Here is a 14,701-nt window from a genome sequence, read left to right as displayed (position 1 = left end):
GTGTGTGTTGTAAAGGGGATTAGGCCGTTCTGCTCCTTTGTGCTTCTTGTATTTGATCTTAGTGGCATGAGCTTGCTGCTGTGTGATGAATTCATTCCTCCTGTTTTCCACCTCTTCCCAAGAAATTTTGAGCAAAAAAGTTGTCTGTGGAGCGTGGTGGGACATAGAAACCCATCTATGCTCCTTGTGCTCATGGAAGCAGAGATCAGAAAAACTGGCAATGTGCATGTGAAGAGACCACGGTGCATATCAAGTGGTCAAACACAGGTGTTCTTTTCTTCTTCCCTTTGATTTTTTTTTTTTTGCGTTACATCTTGCCACTGTTATGTGAAAGTATGAAGATAACACATGTAGCTTGGAGTATCTCGCAGGCGGGGTTCATGGAGAGGATGGAGGCAGAAGGCACAATGTTATGACCAGAGAGAACCAGGGAAGCACAAGACAACGGTGGATGAGTTACAGACCTAGTATTGCTTTCCACTGGTTTTACTAAGTTATAGTATCCATAAATAATGTGAGACATGGCTGGTTGGTTGGCTTTGGTGATTTTCAGTGCTAGACTGAAATGCGTTTCCCCAAGGGTGAGTATTGCTGAACTAACATTTCCTCCTCCTCTTTTTCACAATATTGGGTGACATCTCAGACTTCCTATTAGAGCACTACAATGCCATACTGAGTTGTGATTTTAAAAGCTATAGCCTGAAATATCACAGAAAAAAACAAAACCTCTCCATTCAGAGAAAATGTTCCCTGTAATCTTATTACTGACATAGTTATTTCCAGTACCCTTTTGGCATGCATTTGCAAAACTCCTGTGGGGATTTGAGCTGAATAACTATTTCTTGAAAGAAAAAGTTACCTTAGCATTTAGGAGAATGGTAAATGGTTACACTGGATTTAGATTACTAAGACTTGAATGTACTGTATGTACTGTTATTCGTAATTACAGGCTTCCTAGTGAAAATTTGATAGATACTTCAAATATTTTATAAACAGCTCTTAAACGCCTCTTAGAAGTGTGCATATATACATATATATCTTTACTACTATTAGAATTCTGTCACTGGGTCTGTGACTCAGGGCTTGTGCCCCTTCTGCTGTGTACCCCACAGCTGTGGTGCCGGGGAATAACTGCAGTTTGGGCGAGGACCTGGGTGCTCCCCATCTGCCCCATTCTCCAGGATTTACTTTGGGAAGATCCCAGGTGTGAGGATAGGGAGGGGAGGTATGAGGTATTCCACATGACATCACTGTCCTAATTTCTACCCATTTTTCCTTTTGTCATTGATTGATAGAGAAAATTTTGAGAATCTTATATGTTGCTTTAACTGCTTGCTCCTTGAAGAATCGAGACATCATTATCTAATCTGCATCTTCTTGCTAATTCACAATGAGCTTATGATAGAGGCCTCAAATCTTCTGCATAGCAGCCACCACTAGGATGTGGAGGAAGTCCTTCCAAGAGGGCTCTTAAATGCAATTTTTGCTCACGGATATTGAAAGTTTGGAGTAAATTATGAAAACATGTTGTTGATTCTTGAAATAGTGACAGTAATAAAAGCAGTGAGTTAATTTAGCTTGCTAGAGGGTTGTAATGTGAAGAATACATTTGTCAAATAGCTTGGAAAAAATCCAGGATATGTTTAGATGAAACAGCTGGAGATGGGTTCAGACTGAAACTGTGAGCTAAATAGCCCTTCAAGCTTTGTGGAAATCCAGAGCTGAACTTCATTGTACAACTCTGTAATGGATGAAATAAAAGATGTTGTGCAGGTGATTTTGAGCTTTGCAGAAAGTCAGATCCTGATTTATACCTACACAGCAACTAACTGGAACTGGTTTTCCATGTGGTCTTTCACTGGACAGAATTGTAAGATACAACTGATGCGTTCTTTGAACTGTATTACTGTATGTAGAAGTTGGGACATATAAATAATATACTGTAGCTTAATATTCCTGTGTCTGTGAGTTGTTAAAAAGTTAGTTCCTCACTAAGTCTTTTTAATATACAATGGAAATTTCTGTGTTGATTGTGCTGTCGTGGATATTAATGTGATGTCGTGAGTACAGCTTACTGATAGCACTACGACGAGATAAAAAGATGCCCTATCATAGTAAATAGTAATTGTGTCTTTAGGGAAAAAAAAAAACTCGGATGGATTAGCTTGATGGTAGCTAGGAGTTCTGCAGTGTTACAGTTACCTATTTCTCTCAGGTGCTTCTTCTTGTTTTATTTGTCATGCGGTGGTTTGGGTTTTTTTTAATCTGTCCTGTGATTTGTTGCAGAATTTTATGCTGAAGGGAGTTTTCTGAGTAGTTAGGTGAAGCAGTGATGGACCCCATCCACATCTAAAGTTTTTATTTCTGTTACTGTGTTAATAAATAAAAATCAGTTTACAGGTCTGAACTGGATTTCCCTGTTAAGCCATTACAGTGTTGCAGTTCTAGCCTTTAGTTCTGACTTCTAACCCTGTCAATTTTAGACTATTTGAATTAGGGCTTTCTCCACCCCACTTCTGTGGTGACACTGAATTTCCTAAGAGAAATTGATTATTTCTGCTAAGCGTATTGGTTTATGGTTGTAATTCTCTTCAGAATATAATTTGTGGGTTTTATTTTCTCAGTCTTCTTTCGTCTTTTATTTTGCAGGTTGGTGAGAGGCAGAGGGTTCTGGTAACAGAAGAATCCTTTGATTCCAATTACTATGTCGCTCACAATCGATTCTATGAGCAGGTACTGTTAAATAAACAAAATAACTTATTTTTGCTTTATCGTTGCTTTCTGATGATTTCAGCAACACAGTGTGCCACAGTGCAAAGACAAGTAAAGAAAAGAGACACCCTTTCCAGGATAGGTGTGAACATCTGGACTTACTTGTGAGAAATTTTGCATCTTTTTGTGATGTAACTTTCAAAACATGAAGTTTTAAATATAATTTACCTGAAATTATGTTAAAAAGATATGCAGTAACTCTTCGGGTGTACGGCATGTGGAGGATACATATGGTTCTTAGTTCAAATGCAAAACCTCACAGGTAAGAACAGTATTCAAATGGTTTTAAAAGCTGCTCATTACTGCAGAAATTTAATTTGTGAAGTCTCAGAAGCATTATTTTCTTAATAATTTAATCTTGATAATTTCCATACATCTTTCAGAAAATGCTTTCAGGCAATGCATTTTGCCAAAAATTTAATTTCAAACAATGGGAAAGGTCAGAAGAGATCTTAGTGGAAAAGAAAGGCTTCTCTTGTATAGATTAACACTTCAGTCCAATATGTTGTATTTCCTCCTAGCTACTTTCTATAAATGATTCTTTTTGCACATAAACGTAATCTTTATGATCTTGGATGGAAGTGCAGGATCGATTTCACAAAATCATTATTTTTACTCACAAGCAGATGATTTGCTGAAAGCCAATAAAAGTGGCTTTTCTGAATCATCTGTATTTCATTCTGGTTTTGCAATTGGCTTGTCCTTTGTTTTCTTGCCCTGAACTGCCTACAGTTGCTACCTTTAGTTATTCAGTTGTCGTATCATGATAGGCTGTTGATGATGACTCTTCTTGTATAGTCAAACAATAGGGCTTTAGTTTGCTTCCATATTACGTTAAAACATTTATTTCATTTTTTTGCTATATTTTTCATTTCATTTTTGTTTTAAGTAATATTACTGCTTTTAAAATATCGTTTCCATTGGCTATCTGGTTCACTAATTACTTTTTTCCCTCGGTTTCATTTACCATGGATAAATCTTGTTACATTTCTTCTCTTGCATCTCTAACCTTTGCTTAAGGTTTTTATGTCACTATTTCTTGCTTTTGTAGTTTATGAGTCAGATTGGAAGAATGTGGCTCACCATATAGAGATTAAAAAGAATTTGCTTGGGGCTTTTTAGTGTTTAATGCTTGTTTCATGAAATTTTCATTAATTTGACAAAAGGCAGTATGTGAAAAAGTATTGATATTTTAGAGTATATTTGTACAGTACCTAATACAACTCCTGACTGGGACTGGTAAAGACCACACTAAATACAAGTAATAACTTCGGTAGGAATTTAAAATTCTATGATGGAAGAAATACTTTCCATTATCAAAATGCTTATCTTTTCCCTAAAATCCTGTAGGTGACATGTTTGGCAAGGGTAATATCCTACTGCTCATCCAGGTAAGGACTAGACTGGGTGCTAAGTGACTGACTTTAATATTAGTAAATGTAATGACAGTAGATTTAAAACCACTCTTGAGTGACTAAATATTGTATTATACTTTAGAAACTGAAGTTCGGAGTCCTGATGTCATGTTCTGTTAACTCAGTATTCTCTCTTCACTGAAGCTTTTCTGTATTTAAAGGGCTTGCCAGTAAGGCCACACCAGTAGAGCTGCAAACTAGATCATTGAACAGAGTAGTCTACAATGACCAAAGGATATTTTGCCAGATCAACAACTGAGATTGGAGGTTTTGTTGACGTAACTTGTTTCTTAGTAGTATGGCACTTTTCTTTTCTTTTTTTTTTTTTTGTTCCTAACAAATGTTTATATCACAGAAATGTTCTAATGTAGGCTGAGCCTGGCTGCTTGGTTGTTTACAGTACCTCCCAGATATTTTCACTTAATTTCTATCTTCTTCTGAAGTAGTAATCATTTACCCACATCATTTGTCCCTGAGGATTTATATTTAGTACTGTTACTGGCATTTCAAATATGGGGATACCAAGATTTACAGAGATCACAGGCCCGGTGATGGTTAATTACCTAATTTCCCTAAATTAACTTTGCCCAAAGTGATCTATGTGGAAAGAACTGTGATCTAGCTGCATTGTAATCCTTACATAGCCTTAGGAGCATGGCTTTTTGTTTGCCACGTAGTTCCAATTGGCCTCAGCTTTCTCATCTGTAAAAGCCAGATACGTCTCCTCGTATTAAAAGGTTGTTAGGAAGCTCAGCAGAAGCCTAGAATCTAGAAACTACTACAGTCGTGAATGCTTTGAGACTTCAAGGAAAAAGGAAACTGCTGTTGAAGTTGTTCATAATGACTTCCTCCAAGTGGGACACCTAAGACTTGCTATAGGTGAAACTGAAGAGCCAGTGGTTGGCAAAAAGCCGCTCTCCAAATGTGGTTGGCAGAGTTTTCCTGTTTTAAGGTGTCTTGAAGTTAGCATCCAAAAATCAAGGTATACATACTTGCTCATCACCTTTGAAAAGCTTGCATTTATGTGTTGATGAACCTCAAATGAATGGAATTAAACAAGTCCATATGGTCCAATTTTTCTGTTGATGTTTAATCTGGAAAAAATCAGCTTCTTTTTTTTTCTTTTTTTTTGTTTACCTCTTCTCTATTTTAGAGCCTTTCTATGCCATTCATTCTCCCACCAAGAAATGGTGCTCCTGTGTGTTCGACTCTTTCTTTTGTAACATGTATGACCTGGGAAAATCTGTTATGTGGTCTGTGTCTTGTGAAGAACTTGACCTGATGTCAGAGACCTGATGTCTGATGTCAGAGCTGTGAATTCAGGAAAGGGTGGCATTAGTAGCTGACCAGAGGAACATACTTACTGATTTTTAGGGACATTCATTGCAAATCCTGCATCTCAGCTGTAAAGGACCTGCACAATCAAATAAGGGCTTGTGCAAGCAGAAGGAAGGCCGTAATTTGTGTCATGAAGTATTTCCAGACAGAAAAATACACAAGAAAAAAACTATTGTGGAATAGACATGAAAGGAGAAAGCTTTAAAGCAGTCTATTAGAATTCTGTAGTACAGTTACCCTTGGGAGCTATTTGGGTCTGGATTCAAATTAGGCCCAACTTGCTCATTAATCAGAACCATCAATCGTGCCTCTGATTGGAGCTGAAAAGCACTGAGCTAACAGTACGAAGCTCTGGAGGAATGCAATTGAGAGATGCTCCCAGTCAGATGTATCAGGGGTTATAGTGCGTGCTGGTGACTAAAATTTTAAATTTTTAGGTTTTGCTCTGATATTTATCAGAGATCTGTTCTCTGAGTGGAAGCTGGAGACACTGACATCTTTTATGATATTCACTAACTGTATCTTTATCTTTATTTGAAAGGTTCTCGTGCCAAAGGATCCTCTGTTAATGGGTAAGATGGTAGAAGTGAATATTTATGAAGCTGGTAAACATTTTATGAAGGGGCAACCAGTGTCAGATGCCAGAGTTTACACTGCATCCATCACCAGACCATTAGCAAAAGGAGAAGTTTCTGGTTTAACAGAGGTGAGTAAAAGACATTTTCTGCTTTACTACACCAGTAAAACAGCAGCTGTTCAAGCATAATGATTCCAGGCTATGTATCTGTTATCATTTTATAGTTCTCCTTTTATGTATGCATGAAGCTTTAATCTTTTGTGACAGATTGAAATCTGAATTTAAAAGATTTTTTTTTGCTGATGCCCATAGCTTTACTTTGCTGACTGTAAAGGCAATAATAAGCTTATTTCTTGTTCCAGGGTGTGAGATCCGGAAAGAATTTATTAGAAGGGAAAAGGTTTAACACCAGAGATTATATAATTCAATGTATTTCAGCCCTAGTTTAGTGTAAGGATGAATCTATTTATTTTCTTTTACAAAGCTGTTTTAAAAAATATTCATTGATTGCATGTCTGTTAAAACAGTTCAAAACTGGGTCCAGAGGTTCAAAATTCATTGATGGGTAGATGTATTGAATATTTTCAGTATATTTTGGTAGACGGTCAACATCTGATTTACTCGTGTAAAGAAAAAGAAACTCCTTTTAAAAGATATCTGATCCTTATTTTACACCTCAGTAGATATGGCTGTAAGCCAGGTATTCTCATACATTTCGTGGAACTCTAGTTGTAAAAACTGATAGTGTGTGAAATGAAAATGTGTATCACATTTCTAAGCATCATTTGATGTCCTTTCTCCAGCGCTGTTCTTAGGAGCTCTAAAAACATGTAGCAAAAATTTAGCACATGGAAGAAAGATAACTGACGGTTTATAAGTCACCTTGCTGTTTTTACAGTAAATTGTTGACAAGTATTAGAAAAATTATCTTTGTTAAAGTTATAGGTGGTCATATTGAAAAGAAATAATTAGTGTATAACTTATGAGACTAGCGTTAAAGTTAAGCTATTTGGTATCTCAAATAAGACTGGCTGTGGAAACACAGAGCAACAGTAATGCACCTACAATAATGTGTTTGGCAGATCATGAAACTTAAGCGACAACACATTGCCAAACTCTGCTTTGAATACTGTCTATGTGTATGTTTGCCTGATAAGGGACTGTAAGAGGAAAAAACAGCCAAAACCCTCAAATTGTCTGATTGGACTTTGTAGCTATTTAAACACAGCTGCTTTTTTCATCGGAGCGTTTTTTTTAATAATCCACTGGAACAGAACCAAGTCTGTCATTAAACAGAGTATGTGCTGCCAGAAGCTTGTAGCATGGGAACAAGCAAGCAGAAAGTTGACTGAAATTGTGTATGTTAAAAATGAGAGATAAAATGAGGACCAAGATGACTGATAATTTCCATAAGAAATTGCAGAGATGCATGTAAGATGAAGGGTTCTGCTCCTGCCCTTTGACTAGATATAACCAACCATCAGGAATGCCCAAATAAAAGGGTGTAGCAAGGGGATGATATGGCAAATTGCTTTTCGTAATTTCAGTGGCTGCTGGAACTCCTTCTAGGGAGTACCTTATTTATGTTTTGTCCGCTGAACATGTTAGGAACTTTTGTTTACTGGAAAAAGCTACAGTCTCAATGGTTCAGTAAATGGAATGCCTTCTATATTGGGAAGGTACAACTGAATGCTTTTAATCATGGTCAGTCAACGTGTAATGCAAGTACCGTGAACTGCAATTGTTAGTGAGACATTCCTCCTGACAAGTGATACATAGGTGGCAAACTGGGAACGTAAAGATCTTTAAGTGCCTGGGGAAAAACTCTGGCATTTTGTCACAAAAGTCGCTATTGATTTTACCTGCGTGAAAGATGCTCTTTGTGCTGTTTTTTATGATTGGACTGCTGGGAGATGTTTCCTGCTAGATGAGCTTGAGACATCTAATTCTAAGGTAAAATGTTTGTGTGCAAGTTTCGTGTTACAACCAAGGTGGATGACTCCATTTCATGTAAAGATGGGGACAGGGACAACACATATCATATGCTCCTTTGTATGGCTTGTTATGTGCACACATGGCAGGCTGGGGAGAGAAGAAGAGCGAAACAACCTTGAACGTCTGTATTCAGATACTGCCACCAAAGTAGCCAAAGATCTTGAATCTTCGACAGCGTGCACCCCAGGGTGCTCCAAGGAGTTTTTTAAAAGGGCAGCATACAGAACTAAAATCTTTGATCAGCTTTTCTCTTGAGTCAGGCTATCTAACTATACAGTAGAGAAGAGGAAGAGTTACCTAAAATAGGATGCAAAAGCACGATTAGGATCTGGCCACACGTGGCCTTCTTCACTCTCTCCTTCCCACTTTACACACAAATGAGCAAGAAACAGGGCCTAATTTACATTTCAAGGATTAAAATAATAGGTAGCCAGCTGCCAGGTGGTTCTTCTAAGACGGGATATGTTGTGCAGCGTGCTTGTCTTCTGGGCAGAAGCTCTTTTAGGCACCAACCAGCAACTGCAGCAGACATGCTTTCCAAAGTGCCGGGGGGAGTTTCCAGTGCTGGACCACTGGTCTCACCCTGCAGTGCTACAGATTCCTCTTAAGTTCTCTATATTTGGTGGTCCCTGATGAGAGCTAGTTGAAAGAGGCATGTGAATTTAAACTTAGATTGAGGTAATGTGGAGCGAAGCATGTGATAATGGGCTGCACTGCAGTAAAACATTTCTGCGCTTCAGTCCCCTCCCAGTCCACAAGGCACTTAGCTCTTTCCTAATGACCGTGTACATTGCTGGGGCTGTAGTGGACACCTTTACAGTTCAGCGTACACTTAAGTGTTATGAGTAAAAGGGCTAGAAAGCTGAATCAGAGCTGTAATGTGGTAACAGTCTGCAGCAGTTAAAAGGACGCTATTTCTGTGTATCCTAGGCATCACTTGCTATTATTATCAGTATTTTTAATAACTTGCACAGGAGTCATTAAAAGATGTATTTCAAAATAAGTCACAGATGTACTTCTCTCTGATGAAAAATTTTCCTGGGAAGAATGAAAGCTTTCAAAACTCTACAGTTTTAAAGGAAATTAATCGTATGATTAAAAAAATAAAGTTTTAAAAACTGAAAACACCATAATGTGAAGATGTCAAAGCAAGCCACAAAACCACCCTAAGAAAGAAATAAACTTACATAAATGCTATAATGAGGAGTACTTCAGAAGGATCAGAGTTCATCTGACTTTATGAAATTGTGCATTCTCCTTCCCACCTGCTATGTGTCCCTTTTTTTGACTAGTTCAGAGGAAGCACCAAAATCGCATGGTGTGTCTGAAGGGAAAATTGTAGTTTTTCTTATTCCTTTTTGACTCTGTGACTAGGGTAGCAAATTGGCCGCAAGAAACAGGATAAGTAGGTCACCAACTGGAATCAACAGATTGGATTGGAAAAAAGAGAATGCAGAATGTCACACAAAGAATCATTGCAGATTTTACAAATTCCATGAAGCACTCATGCATTGTATATCTGTGCCAAAGCAGGAGCAGACAAATATTGATAAAATTATTTTAAGAATTTTTCTGTCTTGTCTTTTTATCATACTTTTTCAATATATGAAAAGCACATCTAATGTACATCCATTAATGTACATTAATTTCCTTGTAGTTATCCAAGAAAAAAAATGCATAAGTAAGTAGACAGGCTTTGAAAAAGGTCCTAGCATTCAATAAAATCAGGCTCTGTGGCAGAACCCAAAACCTGGAGGAGGAGGAGGAGGAAACTTCCTTCAGGGACTTGGAAAGATATAAGGAGGGAGGAGGAATGCTTGAGTCAGTGGCCCAGCCTAAAAAGCAGGCAAAATGATCAGACTTACTGATTGCAGTGGACATATTATATATTAAAGTGCTAAGCACAGCTGTTTACCAAGACTAACTTTTTACTTTACCATGAATTTTTGATAGAAGCCGCTCCAAAGTGAATCACGTCTTACGTTGCACAATTTTCCAGGAAGATTAGTTTTTGAGGCAAATGCATTTAGAAATGTTTGTCAACTCAGAAATTTAAATCTGCTCTATTTAGATTTCTTTGGGTTTAAAATGTGCCATTGCTGATTCAGCAATAGAGCAATGTTTAAAGGGTGTATAGCAAGAATGGATGCTTACACTTTGTCATGTCAGGTTTAGGTGAAAGTTGAAATCAATAAAACATGAGCACATGCGTAAGGGTGTTTCTGGATTCATTTCTAGTGACTCTAACAGCATGTGGGCTGGGCATTATTGACAGTATTGACAGACATTAAAAGTGGTCATTCAGACAAAACAAACGTATCATGAGTTAGTACCTGCAATTAAAAATAACAGTAAATAAGTATCTCAAACCTTGATTAGGAGTGAGTTCTACTGAGATTCTCAGAAAACAAAAAGGTACAGCGCTGCGTATGTGATACCCTTTCGTGGAGATAGGCTAGGATTTGACATTAAGGAGATACTTAAGCATTTTAAGGTTCAGTAAAGCATTTTAACCTGTGTGCTGTGTCTTTAAATGCTTAGGTAAACCAGTCCTTGAAATTCTGGAGGTGGGTGTACAATGCACAGAGTACTGAGTTCATTATCACCACATAATAAATATTTCTGAAAATATCAACACTATGTGTCAGTGATCTGAATGTAACTTAATTTTAAAATAACATTTTATTTTGTTTATTAGTTTTACGTGGTCGTATGGAGAGATCTTTACAGTGTCTCAGCAGCAAAATGTAAAATACCTAATAAATATATCCTGTTCACAGAAATGTTTACCCAAACCTAATCTTTCAAAGAAAGCAGCAATCTGCAAGGATATAATCTGTTGTTAGAAACTGAAATGGAGTGTATTATTCTTTTGTACTCCAAAAATAATTCTACTTGTTTACATGTGTTTTCAGGCAAGAGGAAGACAAGTAAAATAATTATATTGCAAGATGAGAAATATATAAAGAAGAGGCCTAAGGACTGAAGGATAAAAATAAAAAGGCAGGCTATCTGCCAAAATTGTGATGCATTGCCAAAGTCAAAGCCATATAAGCCTGGGAGCCTTTGGTGGGAAATTTTAATCAGATAGATAGAAAACTAAGGCAAGAAAAATTCATTTTAACTGGTTATTTAATTATATATTTGTGCTCATTTTATGTTTATAGTTCCTGTTTCCATAATACATCTATGATTGACTGTCTTTTGAAGCAAATATAGGCACATCTTTCTCTCAATTACCTCTTTCCAATTGTTTTATGTGATTATATACTCCATGTCTAACACTTTCTGCATGAACTAGAGCTGCTGGCAGTCCCCGTGTGCAGTATCTCCTCTTGTGAATCTGGGATCTTGGTCCACATATAGACTCCTTGGCCATAGGAATATGCAGAGTTAGCCCATTAGGCTGATTCACATTGTGGGATCTTAGGAGGAAATGAGGTGTGAGCCGCTGATTTTCAGGTAGCAAGCAAGGTCTTTTTTCTCTCCATCCTTCCTTCTTTCTTTTCCTCCAGTAGATTCTTGTAGCATTATACTTCTGAATACTCCTGAAGACTCTTGATATTCCCAGTCGCCCAGTTAGCCACAAGTACTTTCTAGTTACGTTAGCAAAAGATGACCTCTGTCCTTTACCCAGCCTTTTTTCTGATATTAGGAAACAGGAAAGCTACACGTATCAAACATTTCTTTATAGGCTGCCAGAAAGAAGAATCAACAAAGCATAGCTTAAAGGGAACCTTCTGATCTTAGGAAGAAAGAGTGCTTCACTTACAGGCAAAGTAAAATGGAGGAGGGGGAAGAACGTATCTGCTCTTGGAACAGAAATGAAAGAAATCATAGCAGAATTGAGATCTCTATATTGGAAACTTCCTTCAGGGACTTGGAAAGATATATGGAAGGTGTGTGTAAAAGTGAAATAGTTATTATGCACAAATTTTAAATAAGCTGGTGTTTCAAAGTGATTGAAAACTTGGATCCTGAACAAGAACTAGAGGTTAATGATTTAGGGGAAAAAAAGACCGTGAAGAAGCAAATTATGGCTCAAAAATGGCATAGAGGTGCAAGGAGAGGAATCTGTCATTGTATAAACAGGATTACAGAAGGTATGAGAAATGCTAACAAAAGGTCGGAGTTTAGAAAGTATAAAAATGAAATAAGTAAAATACACCATTTTCCTCTGTTAGAATGCTACTTTGCAAAGCCTTTACATCACAGTGTCCAAGAAGGGACAGTTTGAGAAGTGCATGGGAAATTTTCTATTTGAGATAATATGGAATGACATTTTCTATGTAAAATAGTAATTTTTGAGATGATAGCATATTTCATGAAAATATGGTGCAATATTTAGATCTTTTGTATTAATTTAGGTAGGAGCTCATGTTTTGTTGGGTCAGTTGTTCTCTTTCTATCTTTCTCTAAAGCAACTGATTGTAGTAAAAGGCGTGCAACTGGTTACTGCTTTTACGCGTATTAATCAGCTTTGTTTAATGTGTTACTCTTGTTCCCTGCTGGTTGTAAATAGAGGTCATATAAGGTGTTTTTAAATCCTTGTTAATGAATCATTTTTCTCATGTTTTCTTCAGTGATTTTGCCGAGGCCACTACAAAGTTAATGTAAGAAAAAGGAAATTTCCTTCCTAATAATGGAGCCCAAAGCCATTTATGGTTGCTTTTAACAAGGACCTGTAAAGATGTTATTTTTCCCTGGCAAAAAATGACAAAAATTTCTAATGTGCTGTTCCTTATATACTGATTTTCATGTTGTACACATTATCTGTGCTTTGTGTTGGCTCTATTTATTTGGGGATTTGAGTTGATTTGAGTTTTTCCTCTGCTTGAAAGCCCAAGATTACTCAGCTTAGGATCTAAAATTCTGGCAGGATTCTTTCTACTGTCAAAATGGATTTTTCTTACTGAGTTTAGGTAAGCACTGGATTGCATTGCCTGTGGTGGTTGTGGAATTGTTACCAATGCTATTCTTTAAAAACATGCTTAGCAAATATCTGCAAGAAAAGCTTTAGATACAGGTTATCTGCTTTGAGCCATGGGTGTGGGCCAGGTGACCTCTCAAGTTTGTTTCCCTCCCTATTTTCTGTAGTTCTATGGATCTGATAATTCAGCCAGCAATTATCTGGATGACAAGCAAACTTGAATGGAGTACAGCGCACCAATCCAGAACAGTTCCCCGCAGTGCATGGAGGGGTGAAATAAATACAGAAGAGTTAAGGCAGCAAATAAGCTGAATGTGTCCGGTCCAAGACCCAGCACAAGACTCTTTCACCAAGTAGTTTTATTCTGAGGTCTTTAATTTAATGGGCATATAGTCTTTCTGCCTATCCCTTTAGTAGGGCTGAATTTCAATGACAGTGATCAAATCTCAGCTGATTTTACAGGTTCTGAATGGCCATTTTTGAGACAATTGTGCTCTTAAGTCCATTTCAGGTGGAAAGATATGAACTCTGGTTTATTTACTTTCCATTTCCTCAAAGGACAGTGTTATGTGGCTGAATGTCACAGTCTAATCACTTTAAATTACATAATTATGCTAATTCTGTGTAGTGTTTGCAATAAATAGAAGTAATAATGACTGTGATTATTCAACTGTAAATCATTTTCCGGAGGATGAGAGATTAAACAGAACAGTGTTCCACCCCTTCTGCCTCCAGAAGGAGAACTCCAAGTGCTAAACAGTTTTGCCGTTTTCCTGTATTGTTTCTAATGTTTGACCTGCTCATGCTACACTGTGACCTTACAGATAAGAGGGTGGGATCTGCTCTCCCTTAATACAGAGAAAAATTGGAGGTATGTGATTTTAGCAACTACTTGACACTCCCTGTAATATTCAGGAATTGTTTTTAAAATAATTTTTTTCTTTGCAATATGATTTTTAACTAGCATACTTTTTGGAGAGACTCTAAAGGCATTTGTTTTTACTAACACTTTCCTGTTTAATACACATTTCATAAATTCACTAAATGTCAACTAGTCTTCAGAAAGAAATATAAAAATGTAACAGCCACTAATTTTCTAAATCTGTCCTTTTAGAGGTCATTTATTTCCAGCGGATGTTGCCAGCAAGTCAGTATAGATTTGGCTTTTATAGCTCTCCAGTGGAGATTAATGCCAGGGTAAGACGAAGATAGACAAAGAGGATATTCAGTGTATGTTCATGTTATACCTGCTTGTATTGTTTAGTGATGCCTTTTCTTTTCATTACTGCTCTTTGAATCACCAGGAAAAGCTCATGGAGATAGTATTGCTCCCTCCTCTCCTTCCCTTTCTCTCCCTTCCCTTCCCTCCAAGCAAACACACAGTCAGAAGCACAGGATATTTTTGTGTCTTCATTGCCTTAAGAAGGGGAATTACGGGATGCATGATTTTTCTCCCTGGTTCTCCTCTATCAAAGCTGTAATCTTAGTTGTCATTCTACATGAATGCTTAAGTAGAGCAGCACGAAAAAGGCACATGGAGCTGTTGAGAGGAAGCAGGTTTGGAAGGGTTATACAGCTTTCTCCATCACCAGACAAAAGATTAGTAGAAGAGTCAAGTAAATTTGGTTGTAGTCATACAAGTTATTGGAATGTTGAACTTCTGCCTCTTGAAAC

General features: G+C 37.3%; 1 protein-coding gene across 8 annotated transcripts in view; it reads left to right on the top strand.

The window, feature by feature from the left end:
- Window positions 1-14,701, top strand: part of CDKAL1 (CDK5 regulatory subunit associated protein 1 like 1) — a 563,996-nt gene that overhangs the window by 401,875 nt on the left and 147,420 nt on the right. For all 8 annotated transcript variants that reach the window (XM_068931681.1, XM_068931679.1, XM_068931680.1 and 5 more), the window contains 2 exons: window positions 2,650-2,733; window positions 6,067-6,231. In XM_068931681.1, coding sequence (XP_068787782.1) covers window positions 2,650-2,733; window positions 6,067-6,231 — 249 coding nt within the window. The remainder of the gene's footprint in view (window positions 1-2,649; window positions 2,734-6,066; window positions 6,232-14,701) is intronic.

This window comes from Struthio camelus, chromosome 2 (assembly GCF_040807025.1).
Source record: "Struthio camelus isolate bStrCam1 chromosome 2, bStrCam1.hap1, whole genome shotgun sequence".
NCBI classification, from domain to species: domain Eukaryota; kingdom Metazoa; phylum Chordata; class Aves; order Struthioniformes; family Struthionidae; genus Struthio; species Struthio camelus.
This window is presented reverse-complemented; position numbering and strand designations above follow the sequence as displayed.